The 13975-nt window shown below is 41.4% G+C and overlaps 2 protein-coding genes across 3 annotated transcripts; one reads left to right on the top strand and one right to left on the bottom strand.

The window, feature by feature from the left end:
- Nucleotides 1-3768: 3768 nt before the first annotated feature.
- On the top strand, nucleotides 3769-8643 carry LOC308104441 (uncharacterized protein). Its single transcript, XM_080454850.1, has 5 exons — nucleotides 3769-3852; nucleotides 4149-4380; nucleotides 4499-4631; nucleotides 6550-6792; nucleotides 7893-8643. The coding sequence occupies exons 2-5, from the start codon at nucleotides 4268-4270 to the stop codon at nucleotides 8409-8411; spliced, it is 1008 nt and encodes a 335-aa protein (XP_080310976.1). The 5' UTR covers nucleotides 3769-3852; nucleotides 4149-4267; the 3' UTR covers nucleotides 8412-8643.
- A 2279-nt stretch (nucleotides 8644-10922) lies between these two features.
- Nucleotides 10923-13636, bottom strand: LOC308104440 (uncharacterized protein). 2 transcript variants are annotated; one of them, XM_080454848.1, is made up of 4 exons: nucleotides 13038-13636; nucleotides 12848-12951; nucleotides 12185-12625; nucleotides 10923-11860 (listed from the first exon to the last, which is right to left on the bottom strand). In XM_080454848.1, exons 1-4 carry the CDS (start codon nucleotides 13197-13199, stop codon nucleotides 11323-11325), a joined length of 1245 nt encoding a protein of 414 aa, XP_080310974.1. In that variant the 5' UTR covers nucleotides 13200-13636; the 3' UTR covers nucleotides 10923-11322. The 2 variants fall into 2 exon arrangements, with proteins under 2 accessions (XP_080310974.1, XP_080310975.1); XM_080454849.1 differs by having other exon boundaries at nucleotides 12185-12532.
- Nucleotides 13637-13975: the final 339 nt, after the last annotated feature.

The following is a 13975-nucleotide window of genomic DNA, read 5'->3' as shown; positions in this document are numbered from 1 at the left end:
TAGCCAAACTAGGTCTAATGAAGCACGCTAGCATTGAGGCTACCTCTGTTGCCTGAGGCCAGCACTGTCTCTCTGCAACTGTTGCGGTGTTGAAGTAAGGGAGCGGAGGGCGGTTACTGCGGAGGACGGGCCGTCTCCCCATTGGCTTAAAGGAGTGAAGGACAGCCAGGACAGCCAATGATTGAATACATGTCGAACATGATGCAAATTAGGGAACATGATGCAAATTAGGTAGGATGAGGATTACGATGACGATTATCAGACTGTTTGTAGACCAGGCTGTTTGCTTATTACTCTTACATTCAGCTTTATGTAACATCCAGTCTCCTGGAGTACTAAAAGTACTTAAATTCTTTACTTAAGTGAAAGTATCAATACTGCAATATAGAAATACTCCGTTACAAGTAAAAGTCCAGAATTCAAAATTGACTTGAGTAAAAGTACAAAAGTATTGGCATCAAAATGTACTTAAAGTAACCAAAAGTAAAAGGACTAAAATGTTTGAAAAGAGCAGATCTACAAGCTCACAACGCTTCGCGATGCGACGCGTTGTGAGCTTGTAGATCGGCTATTTTCAAATAGCCTACAGTATGTATAAAATAGGGCTAAAGTGGTTAATGTGTGTTTTATAATATCATAATTGTCTCCGCCAGGCCGAAAGGCATGGCGAGAGAATATGTTTTACCCCCTGTCCGTCCGTGTGTGTGCGTGTGTGTGTGTGTGTGTGTGTGTGTGTGTGTGTGTCTGTGTGTTAGCAGCTAATCTCCGGCACCGTTGTGAAACTGTGCACACACACTCCCTGGATGCCAATTCAGAACCTCTGCCCCACATTTTTCACATGGGCCTGTTATAGCGCCACCAGGAGGCCGTTTTGTGCAAAACCAATTTTTTGACAATACTCCTACAGATTTTATCCAAATGTCATGCAAATCAGTACACAGTATCTCTATTCTCCACTTGCACAAAGTCCTCCGCCCCTTCCGGCTAGAGCGACAACCCCGCCGTTCACTTCCGGTCCATCCGGAATACATTGACTTCAGTCATTTTCCCCCCGTCAATTTAAGTACTTTCTCGTCACTTTTTTATTTATTTAATAACTTGCGTGTATCAGTTGTGTTTGTATTGTTCGTATAATTTACCGTTTGTTGTGTGTTTAGTGTTGCCAGCGTGTTTTAACGGTGTCTCTCTGCAACGTGTGTTGTTGTTGTTGTTGTTAGCCAGCCAACTAGCTCTGTAGGCTAACGCAGCTTTGTATAGATGGGTTTCCGCGCGACGTCATCACAGAGCAGAGTGCGCAATCTGCGCATGCGCGGGGGAGAACGAACCGGAAGCGCCATTCACTCTATTGTTATTTTCGGGATTTAGATAGGCATAATGCTGCTATTATAGGCATAATAGGCATAATGCTGCTATTATATACAAACAGATCCAACTTCCGACAAATCATTTTTATTGAGTAAAGAAGATATTACAAACTGCATCATTTAATCTATTTTCATTAAACCTGGTGAAGACCATTTATTTTATGAGTGTACAATGGCCAGAGCTGCTGCGGGTAATAGCGCCCTCTACAGGCTCATCCCGCCACTGCGCGCGCATCATCCTCTCATGTTTACAAACAGGAAACCCATCTATACAAGGCACGTTATATTTCGCCATGGCTCAGGGTCATTTTTAACAACTACAGCAATGAAGCAACTTTAGCAACTACAGAATGAAGAAAGGCACCACGAAATGTATGAAGAAGACGGGCAGTTCTGCAGACTTTTGTTCAGTCCCTCGTTGCTCTGCATCAGCTTCATTCTGTTCCATGAGTTTTCATGTTTTCCCAGCTGATGCTGAGGTTCGAGCAAAGTGGCTTGTCAACATTAAAAGGGATAACTTCACCGTCACTTCAAAGAGCAGGGGCCTGTTCCTCAAAAGGTGAATTAACAAAGCCTGGCCTTAAGCCAAATCAAGGCTTGACAAAGTCGGGTCCGAAAAGCCTCGTTTGTTCCGTTCCTCAGACGCCAAGCCAGGCTGAAAAGGAGCAACTTTGTCGAGCTAGACCTTGTCAAGCCAGGCTGTGTCCAGCCAGGATAATGAAGCCAGGCTGAATGGGCGGCGATTCGCCGACGACGTATTTCTATAAAAGACCATGAACTCGAGCGCAGATTCCTTGAACTTGACCAATCATGGCAGCGGGGAACAAAACTCGCGCAGCGTTTTTCTCTGTGGCCGAACAGCAGCAGCTCATGCAAGCTTATGAGGAAGTGAAACATGTTATCAACAGAAAAGGAAACACGGCCGTTATTAATAAATCCAGGGAGAAAGCGTGGCAAAGTATTGCAAACACACACAGAGTGTGTGTGTGTGTGTGTGTGTGTGTGTGCGAGCGCGCGCGCGCGTGTGTGTCGGTGTGTGTGTGTGTGTGTGTGTGTGTGTGTGTGTGTGTGTGTGTGTGTTTGCGACGGACGGGCAACAGGACGGACGGGACGGGACGGGACGGGACGGGACGGGACGGGACGGGACGGGACGGGACGGGGACGGGACGGGGACGGTACGGGGACGGTACGGGCACGGGACGGGGACGGGACGGGGACGGTACGGGGACGGGACGGGGACGGGACGGGACGGGACGGGGACGGGACGGGACGGGGGGACGGCGGTGTACTGCGACGGGGTCCGCAACGGGACGCACGGGACGGACGGGACGGGACGGGGGGGAGGGGTTGACCGACGGGATGAGCGGGGGACGGGACGAGAGTAGACACGCAATAACCCACATTTGCAAGACCACTTTGGTAGAGGTTTGGGTTGTGTAGTTACCTTGCCATCATGATGTAACTCCAAAGGTGGACAAGAAATAAAAAACAAAACAATTTCTCCATTGACTAGAAATTGATAATTTAAAATATGCTCCAATTATTGACTTACACAGAGGCTCCTTTAAACCCGTAACTAATAATTTATATATATATTTAAATATATATATATATTATATATATATTATATATTTATATATATGTACTATATATATATATATATATATATATATATATATATATATATATATATATATATATATATATATATATATTTATATATATATATATATGTGTGTATATGTATGTGTTAGACATTTTTTATAATAATAGTAATATATTATCAAACATCTAACAACAATATGAACTATAGTGTTAACAGAGTGACAATGACATATCACATGAGTCATTGTGAAACAATTAAGATTCCTGGTCACACACTATTTCAGTAATATAATTACATTGATTATATCTTATTGTATTGATTTCATTTTATTTGAATGCAGGGTCATTAAAATGAGTCCATATACAAACACATGTTTTGAATTAACTGTGGAAAAACTTGAAGAACAAGGCACTGGCTTAAGTAAGCTTGGCTGTTAGCCTGCTCCTGACCAGGCTAACTTCACAGCTAAATTGCCATGGTAACTAAGCTAGGCTTGCTTCAATTCTCTTTTGAGGAATCGGATAAGGCTAAACTTAGCCAGGGTGAACTGGCTAAACTAATCTTCAAGATAATTCACCTTTTGAGGAACCGAGTCAGCTCTAATCCTGGCTAAATTAAGCCAGGATAGGTGGTAAAGCCAGGCTTTAGCTCTAATTCACCTTTTGAGGAACAGGCCCCTGGGTGTGTAGCAGGCATTTCCTCCCTGAAGACCTGAGCAAAACTACCGGTGGAGTCAATCGTCTCAGAAAGGGAGCATTGCCTGTACTTTTTGAGTGGAATGGCTTTCAAGTGTTTGGGAGAGGAGAGAAAGACCAGTGGCAGTGGCTAACTGCACCGATCAGGCTGACAACAATGACGGGGATGGAGGTGCTGCAGCTGGAGGTAACTGGTCTGATTAACGTCTAAACTTAAAACCAGAAATGCCCCCCCCCCCCCCAACAGTTTACATACATATATTGTTTTGCTACGTTTTATTGCTACTAATGCTGATGATGTCTAGGATATAGTATTGTATATTATTGTATGTCTTTAAATATCTCTATGAATTGAATACACAGGACCTCAATGGAAACAAGTCCTCAGGACCTTTTGGGGTTGTCCTTTTAGTTAGACCAAGTGTATGACTGTACTCCTGCTGTTTGTATTTCTGCCCAATAAAGTATTCAATCAATCAGCAGATCAGACTGACAATGACGGGGATGGAGCAGCTGCACATGCAGTGGAAGTGTGTGACCACGACTACTGCACAGCCCCTGAACCTGCCATAGTTGACCTGGCCTTGAGTGAGAGGGATGAAATGCAAGATAAAATCCGTCAACTGACGAAGCAAGTGGAGGACTTGACAGTTAAATCTCGGTTTGGGCTACGTAGATTTGAAGGCTCAGAATCACAGATTAGAGTCTTCACAAGGTTAGTATAACTTGCACAAAGCATACCAATTTCACATGAATAACATTACTAAGTTATGATGTTGTAAATGCCATTATATGAAACCTTACTTGTATGCACGTGTCTTAATGTTCCTTAGATTTGCTAGCTATGAGCACCTGATGGCTTTTTGGCAACTCATAGAACCATCCACTGCCAACATCATCCGGGTCACTCGAGCACGGAGAGCCCAGCAGAGAAATGAGGAAATAACTCTTCCATGTACTTACTCAGTAAGTTGTGTTTACTGGTTTAGTATTTTGATCAGTGCGGTATGTTTTTACTGTAGCTTCACTATACCACAAAAGGATGTAATCAAGATCAGATGTAGTTAAAAGTACAGCAACATGGTGTTGTGGAAATTTGTCCTCTGCATTTGACCTATCCTAACTGCTTTAGAGAGCATTGAATATTGACATTTCCCATTTAACATAAGCTTGTAAAAGTTGACTTTCCTTCGGTCTAGTGGGTGGTCATAGCTGACACTGGTCTATCATATACATGGTTTTGATGGGGAAAAGGAGGGTGTGTGGATGCCATGAACTAGGGGTGCAAGCTGCAGGATGATCCATTTGTCCAACTTACTGTATGTCAATAATGCATGCTGCTCCAGAAGCATTCATTTTGGAGTTCATTCATTGTAACTTCTCCACTGCCTACAAGACACTCCGCTGATCTGGTAGAAGATATGGACAACCATGTACTACTGTCTGTGTCAACTTGAGGAATGTCTCAATTCCACATAAAAAAAATCTTCCAGAGGAGTCAGAGTATGAGTATGACGATGAATAGTGACTGTATAACAGCACCTGTTAATAACACAATAAGTGCCTATAATGGGCTATGGCTTACTGGATTACTGGACAACCCCATTGGGCTTATTCAAGTAATTTCGTAAGTAAGCAATAGATTTATGCTTGCGTATTATGCTTCTCCCTTTATAGATTGAATAGTATTTGAAACATAGCCATTTTAAGCTCCTGGCAGCCATCATGGACGCCATGTTGAAAATGAGACTCTCTGCCTTTCTGGAAGTTACATTTTCCTAGATTTTTTTTGTATGCTTTTTTAGCATGCCCAATAGTAACATAATTCATAATTTGTATGAATTTATGGGGTGTTCAACCATATACTGAGCCATCTAATATTGGAGTTTCTGCATACCGGCCACTAGTGGGCCAGCCCAAGTTGTATGCAGGGCATTTGAAAACCTTACACCCACACCTAACACCATGTCAAAATGCACAATCTCACAGCTATTACAACTACAGCTTGTAGCAGTTTGTCCGAGCTAATCTCGCAAACCGTTCGGCCGATCAGCACCAAATTGCCAGTAGGTCACAGACGTATCTCCACTATTTTTTCTCACATATGTTTTACACTTTTTGAAATATCTAACTGTAATTTTATTTATCATGTGATTATTTTCACAAATGTGTTCAATTATGCAATTATCTTATTAAATATGCACAATACCAAACTTTCCTCAGCAGAAATGGATTCTACTGGTAAAATTACCTTAGGGTCAACTGTTTATAAGACCATTGGATTCCAAAAAGTATTGTCTAGAAGTCATATAAATGATTCACACACATCACGGTTTCATATGGCTTGTTTAGAGTGATTACTGTCATTAAGCTACTGAATTGGAAGATGTATCATACCAAAATATAAACTAGAGACATGTAGGAATACAAAAATACAAACATTTCACGGCCACCTCAGGTGGTACCAATTTGTGAAAATATCAGTGTTGGCCCCTGGACTATGAGGTGTGGTGGTGTGTTTGTGTTTGGGCACAGCGATCACACTTTGAATCGGCTTCAGGATACATTTCAGCCAACTTGGCTTTACTAAGATGAATTAGACTAAGATGTGCACATGAGGTAGTTTAAATGATTATATATAAAGTCTATAGCACCCACCACTCATGTGTCAACTTCGACCTCAATTCTCTCTCCCATTTACTTTTTAATCGTTGTGTATTCACATCAGTAAGAGATGAGATGGCTGTGTAAATGTCTGAAACAAATCCATTCTCAGTTGGTAACATTAGGAGAAGTTTTTCCCACTTCTGACTATTAGAAAGATGTGTAAAATTGAATGCTTGAGATAATAACTGTCTAATATGTTTTGTACAATGTCTTACAGAGACATGCTCTTCCTCTGCTGGATGAGCTGTTCCTTTACCTCATGTACATGGCCCTGGGGTCCACAGAAGTTGACCTGGCAGATCGCTTTGGGATCCACCCATCGACAGTTAGCCGGATCATCACGACCTGGACCCATTACCTGTACTTTCTACTTGGCTCACTGACCATCTGGATATCTAAAGAGCAAGTTCAGGCTGCGTTGCCGAGGGATTTCAGGGAGAGCCAATACGCAGACACACAGGTAAACATTATCACTCACATACACTACTGTATTATTTGTTACATAAACTGACTCGCAGTTGCTACACACCAAAGCACTACACCAAAATAATGTTTTGCCAATTATGGTCTCTTTGCTTGGTCACTGCATAGAAGAGTCTATTGACTGCAGGAGATAACTACTGTCACTGAATACAAGTCACGTTGGGCTCACTGCATTTCTAATTATTGTTTACATTTATCATAACTATCATTCCTCTGAATTATTCATTAAGTGTTCTAAAATAAATATAATAGTTGAGTTAAATGTTGTAGGTGTAATGTACTGTTGTGAATCAGCTTAGTGCAACAACCCTAGAATGGCTGTGATATGACATACATTTAATGTATTCCAAATACACGGCAATAGATCGCTCCTATGCCCGCCCGGGTAGCAGACTGATCTTTGCGGCATAAAACATCGCGCTGCATGTGTACTCACCCAATAATTTATTCCTGTGACTTGGAGTCAGATATTGTCCTCTAGTTTCATATCCTAAGTACTAAATAATACTAAACAGTAAACACACATTTTATGCCAGAACTTTCAAATGGATATGAAACTAGAGGAGAATATCTGACTCCAAGTCTTAGGAATTGCGACTTAGCGTCTCTGACAGAAAGTCAATGTTTAAAGTATCTCTCCTCTCCAGTTAGTGTTATTACATTATTAAAACCTGAGAAGTGTGACTGGTTATTACTTCACTGTGTAGAAGGAAGGCACTGACAATTAAAGCCTTTTTATTCACAGGGTGCAGGCAAACACTGACAACGTTTCAATGTCAATACAGGCTGCTACACCACTGCTGCTTGCTTTGTGTCCATGCTCTATGACCTGACAAAGATGTATTGACATCGAAACGTTGTCACTCTGTTTGCCTGCACCCTGTGAATAAAAAGGCTTTAATTGTCAGAGTTTGCTACAGTGCCTTCCTTCTACATATACCAGTCCCGCTCCTGAGATGCACCGAACCAGCCAAAAGTTGTCTTGAGGCGCAGTGGAACCCCTTTGTGCCTGGTTATTACTCAATGTTGCAGTAGGACTATGTGTGAAAAATAATTTGATGTTACTTGATTTGGCAGGTAGTTGTTGACTGCACAGAGCTGAGATGCCAACAGCCAGAAAGTCTGCCTCTGCAAAGTGAACTGTACTCCAACTACAAGTCTCATACCACCCTGAAGGGCCTGCTCGGAATGGCACCTCATGGAGCTGTCACCTTCATATCAGAACTGTATGCTGGCTCCATCAGTGACAAAGAGCTCTTTAAGCAGTCAGGCCTCCAACGCCTGCTGACAGAGGATATGGCTGTAATGGCAGACAAGGGATTCTTGATACAGGACTGTATCCCTGGTAAACTATATCGCCCACCCTTCCTCTCAAAACAGAGCCAGATGCCAGCAGAACAGGTTAAGAAAACCCAGGAGATTGCGCACCTTCGAGTCCACGTTGAAAGGCTAATTGGAAGAATTAAACTGAACAAACTCTTCCAGTCTGAGATTCCAGTGTCCTCGATGGGAAGCATTAACTCTATGTGGACCGTAGCCTGCTTACTAACCAACTACCAGTATGGAGCTCTTGTAAAGGCGTGGGCAATTCAGTGAAAAATAGCAGATCTGACTTTCAACACCTCACTCATGCTCAACATGTTTGTAGAACGTTATCGTTCATAAGTGTGGATGCTCACATCATTATAGTTACTGTATAGTCATCTTAACAGTTCATCATTCTTGGTGTGGACGGCTTTTAGCCATGTGAACCCTGGCGTCCTTATTCTGGGCCTACAAGCTCAGAACGTGTTGCGAGCTTTTAGATTGGCTATATTGGCTATTTTCTATGGAGATATTTTGTGTATATGGGGGGGGGGGGAATAGAATAGACGGGTAAATAAACGGACTGTTTGTCACCATCTACAGGTGCCTCAATGCCTGGGGCTCAAGAAGAGTTTATTTCCCGGCAGCTGTTAGAGCCATATGCAAAGACAATACAATGTTGCTGCTGTTACCACACTTGCATTTCACTGCTTCTACCTGTGAGTAGTGACAAATGAAGCCTCTGGATTCTTCAAAAGGAGGGGGCCTATTATAGACCTCTGGGGGACTGTGGTCAACAAAGTACATAGGGTTTAAGTGGTTAATATATCATGCCGTCATTGTTTCAGATTGTATTTGGGATTTAAAAAAGTGTGTAGATGCAACTGAATTATAAATAAACTGAGGATTTTACAGTGCAGGATCACTTGCCTACTAAGTAATTCCAGACAGTGGCCTTTATTTTATAATGAATTGACCACATTCACACTCTCTTACTTCATGCATATATATATGTGTGTGTGTGTGTGTGTGTGTGTGTGTGTGTGTGTGTGTGTGTGTGTGTGTGTGTGTGTGTGTGTGTGTGTGTGTGTGTGTGTGTGTGTGTGTGTGAGAATCAGAGTAGAAAAAACTTGTAGATCTGCCATTTTCATTGCATACCCTGAAGAGGACACTTACCCTTGCATATACTTGAATAAGACACTTTGGTGAAACATTACTTTTATTAAAAGCTCGCTGGATAATAAATTGTGCCACTGCAACATTTGTACATTTTCATGTAAAAAGACCTACTTTATACAATCTTTAATTGAAATGGGCCATTCATAAGAGTACTTTTATTTTGGTACTTTAAAGTATATGTTGATGTCAAAACTTTTACTCGAAATGTTGAACACAGGACTTGTAACAGTATGTCTACATTTTAGTTGCCACTTTCCTGCAAACCAGTGGTTCCCAAACTGGGGGGTCCCCAGATGATTAGCTTAATGTGCAACATTGTTTTCTCACTCAACAGTAAACAAACCAACATTCAGTATAAGTTTGTACAGGGTATCTGCACATTTCTAAAGACCTTTACATACAACATAGGGTACACACAGGGTACACATTTCTGAGACCTTTTAATAGCAAATTGGCCAAATATATAAGAGGCACATAGTGAAAATAGACGATCTACAAGCTCGCGACGCCTCGCACTGAGCTAGTAGATCTGCTATTTTCACAATATTTATCGGTGTAACCGAGTCAAACTCAATGTAATGCCTACAATTCCAAGTGCTTGTCAGGGTGGGAGGGTCCTGAAAAGTTTGTTCAAGTCGTTTGACTTTGACTGTTAATTCATCGCATGTGTAGCAGAGCCTCAACCTGAAGACCAAAAGCCTAATATCTCCACTGGCCAAGAGGGAATTCCCTCTTAGTCTAGTGGTTATGGTGTTTGGCTAAAGTCCCTTCCCACATGGGGGACCCTCGTCCGAATCTCAGGTGTTACACTTGCATAATGGTCTGTACCTCTAGACAACACTGCAGGCCTATGTATCTCGCAAGGATAAAAGTCAACAACATATTTCAACTTCCTCGCTACAGCACTTGCAACTGGTGAAATGAATTACCGACACACTATTAAGGTTTTTGAAATATATTAGAATAGTGTGAATGGAGTCCAACAAAAAGGCAGAGATTAATAGGATTTCTTAAACCAGCAGATACGGCAAATAATACATGGTATTAAGAAAAGTCAGATGCCATTAGTAGGACAGGCTATAGATTTCACATATTTATATCCCGACATGTTACTTTTAGGCACTACACTGTGAAAATAAACAAAAATTGTGGTTGAAAAATTGTAAAAGGTTCATTCCTTTCCACTTCAATCAGTTGAAAAACATCCCTGTACATTTGATTATTTTTCAAATCAATTAATTGCTTGAACTCAATAGAACATTGTTTTAAGGACTTCACTCCAAAATATCCATCATACAACCCAATATCTAAAATATATATGGATCCTACCTTCGGAAAATGTTTTAGTGTAACGTAATGCGAAAGTCTCAAAATATATACCAACCGCAAACACCTTTCCCCCTCAATTTGTGGATATCTTTTTTATGTAAATTCTTTTTTTTCCAGAATAAATCGCTTAACTTCCCTCACGACCCCCTGCCAAACAAGCTAAACATGTAAGCAGACATCTGAGGACTTAGGCAGCTGTGGAAGTATTAAGTACACAAAAGATTCCAAGACCATTTTTATGATCAATCGGGCTGTGGAACAATAAGAAAGGGGGGGGGGGCACACAAAACGTGAATAACTGAAATAGACCAGAGGGTAACTAGTAGTTACTAACTACTACAGCAATCCATACTAGTCAATCAGGCCGGATTAAAGATAAGAGAAGAGGGGAAAATAATTTCAAAGCAAGCAAGTTCTCCAAACATAAAGAAGAGCCAGTGAGGCTTCAAACCAGCAACTGCCAAACCTTGTCAAATGACAAAACGTTCAACTCTAAGTTACCACCCAAGCACAATCGATTGAAGTGATTTAATACCTGAGTAACCTCCTGCATAAGTCTGATGAATGAGTTTTACTCATTGCAGAAATAATCTCCAGTTGCATTGAAGGCAGTAATGACACAGTGTGTTAGTTGTGGCATCATTTCACAGCATTGTTCTACAGCACTACCATGAACAGTTTGGGAACCCATGACCTATGCCCTTTCTAAAAAGCTCTGCATGTACACATAATGATAGTACCAGTCACCCTTCTCTCTGATTTTTGACAACACCCCTGGATCTCTGTATATCCTTTCAACAAAAATGTCATCTTGTGCACACACAACGAAATCGCACCACTCCAAGCCAGAAGTGAGAAGCTGTCCTTGAATCTGCCAGTAGTATTTATGCTGTTTCTTCAAGACATGTGAGCCATCCGTCATGATCATGTATTGACAGTCCACAAAACTTGGAACATTGGGGCACTTGAACTCAACCAGTCCAAAAGGTGGGTGCTTAAGAGGGTCAAAAACCTTTCCATCAGGGGAGGAAGCAAGCCAGGGAACATCAGGGTGTATCACCAGGCCACAGGGGTAATAGTTGACATTCTTCAACTTGGCATAGTCCATGGCTGCCTCCATCTCCATGTCGAGGCCCCTCTTCATGTCAGCTGTTTGCACGGTGCCTTTAATAATTCTTTGAGCCAAATTCGTTGCTGAAGACATCCCGCGAACATGGCACGCCTCTCTGAACCTGGAGGTAGTGGTGAAACAGTTAATTGAACTAAGCAATTATAATCGATTTGAATAAAAATAACCCTATTTAGCTCATTGGTTGACCTTTTTCATTGATTATATAACACACACACACACACACACACACACACACACACACACACACACACACCAAATTATATTACAATCAGTGTTGATTTTGACAGAAAATCTTGATTTAGTTTTAGTCATAGTCTTTTGAATAGAAATCAACACTGATTACAATGTGCTTCTTGAATATACTATTGAAAAAGTCGTAATTGTATAATAATTGCTAAGAAATTATCAGTAGTTCCAGCCATACCTGGACGAGGTAAGTCTTGGCCTGCGAAGCAATTTCCACTCAGAACTCCGGCTCTGCTCTGTCGTTGCGGCTTCAATTTTCTGTGCTGTGTCAAATGTGACTTGAAGAGACTTGATGTGAAGCTCATCATGTTCACTGAGGACAAAGCTACAGCCTTGCAGTTTCTCATCAAGTCTGTACTCATCCAGGGGGATTGGGGGGAATGGTAGAGTATCTTCATGATGCATGATGTGGCGTGCTTGAACTGGGGGCTGTTGGTATGACAGGACACTACCAGCCTGAACAAGTCCAAAAGGCCTGTCAACCAAGGGTTGATCTGCAGACATTCCCATGCTGCAGACCAATGGCCTAGACAGGGGGTCAAAGTTTTTGTAAGCCTCTTCGACCTTGAGAACGGAGAGGTCAGGAAGAGGTCCAGCAATTGCCTTGTAGAGTGTGCTTCTGGAACACAGATGAGTGATGCTCATTGGTTTACTCCATTTTCTATACTTAAGAATTTCACATAATACAAAAATCTAATTTACAAATTGATGTTGAATATAATTTAGTTGTAATCTCTACATTATTGTGAATAACTGGTGTGCATTGTTCAATATCACAAGAATAATCTTTTCAGTGTTTATCCTTGAAACACTTGTAAAACAGTACTCCATATTTACATACCTAATTCCTCCTGAGGTTCCTGTCTTTCTGGACATCCTGGTTGTGGTCTTCCTGGTCTTGGGCTTGGAGATGGTCATTTGGTCTACTGGACCTGGTTTCAGCCCCTATGAGTTAATTCAGCAGTGCTTAGGTCTATGCAAAATTATGAAATTATAAACAAAAAACATTAGATGTACCATTTGGAACTGACCATGGTTCTTGGTTTATGCCACTGCTGCTCCGTTTCAGTGCAGCTGTGTACAGGGGGGACAACTTTGGTACCCGTCTCTGAATATTGAGCTGACTGGAGTAGTGCAACAATGTGGTTGCAAAGTGCTGTGCCAGCAACACAAGAGCAATGATGCTCAGTCATTATTACTGACTTTGAATGTTTCAGGACAACCTAAAAAGAAAAGAAGATATTAGAAAGAATAGATTTGATTTTAGGCAACATGAGACAAACCTCCATATGCTAATGATAAGTTATAACACTGCTTTGATACTTACCAGCAGTAACGATTAAGCAGGTAGACCACAACACAGCCATGAACAGGCTTTGAACAGAAAACACAGCCATGAACTGGCTTTCAACAGAACACAGCCATGAACAGGCTTTGAACAGAGAACAAGTTCATGAACAGAACAGAACTGGTCTGGACCATGAACGGGAAAACTAGGCCATGAACAGGCCATAAGAGTCAAGTCAATAACGTGACTGACAAGAGCACCCACAGGGCTCCAGAGTCACTCATTTGGAAAGCACATGCACCCAAAATTTTTTTTTAGTGCATCTAAAAATTGTAATTGGTCGCACCAGTGCACCTTACATTTAGCAGGTCTGTCTATGTGTGTGTATGTATAGGTCCTAAATTATATGCAGGCGCCAGTGGTACATTTACTCAAGTACTGTACAATTTTACAGAGTTATTTTTTACTTACAGTTTTCAGTACTTTTACTTCTACACCACTACATCTCAAAGGCAAATATTGTACTTTTACTCCAATACAATTATTTGAAAACTTTAGTTACTAGTTACTTTGTAGATTTTGATTATTATTACTAAACATATACATTACCCACTTCAGCCCTATATACATTTAGGACATTTGAAAATAGCAGATCTACAAGCTCACAATGCAATGCATTTT

Source organism: Gymnoscopelus braueri (genome assembly GCF_963280865.1).
Source record: "Gymnoscopelus braueri genome assembly, chromosome: 17".
Classification (NCBI taxonomy): Eukaryota; Metazoa; Chordata; class Actinopteri; order Myctophiformes; family Myctophidae; genus Gymnoscopelus; species Gymnoscopelus braueri.
This window is presented reverse-complemented; position numbering and strand designations above follow the sequence as displayed.

Bases quoted from the DNA above. Each gene is read 5' to 3' on its own strand.
- LOC308104440 (XM_080454848.1), bottom strand. From the start codon at position 13,199: ATGACTGAGCATCATTGCTCTTGTGTTGCTGGCACAGCACTTTGCAAC. The intron at 12,626-12,847 runs GTATGTAAATAT...TCTGTGTTCCAG, and splicing joins GGAACCTCAGGAGGAATTAG to AAGCACACTCTACAAGGCAA. The intron at 11,861-12,184 runs GTATGGCTGGAA...CACTACCTCCAG, and splicing joins CCAAGACTTACCTCGTCCAG to GTTCAGAGAGGCGTGCCATG.
- LOC308104441 (XM_080454850.1), top strand. From the start codon at position 4,268: ATGCAAGATAAAATCCGTCAACTGACGAAGCAAGTGGAGGACTTGACA. The intron at 4,381-4,498 runs GTTAGTATAACT...AATGTTCCTTAG, and splicing joins CAGATTAGAGTCTTCACAAG to ATTTGCTAGCTATGAGCACC. The intron at 4,632-6,549 runs GTAAGTTGTGTT...AATGTCTTACAG, and splicing joins CTCTTCCATGTACTTACTCA to AGACATGCTCTTCCTCTGCT.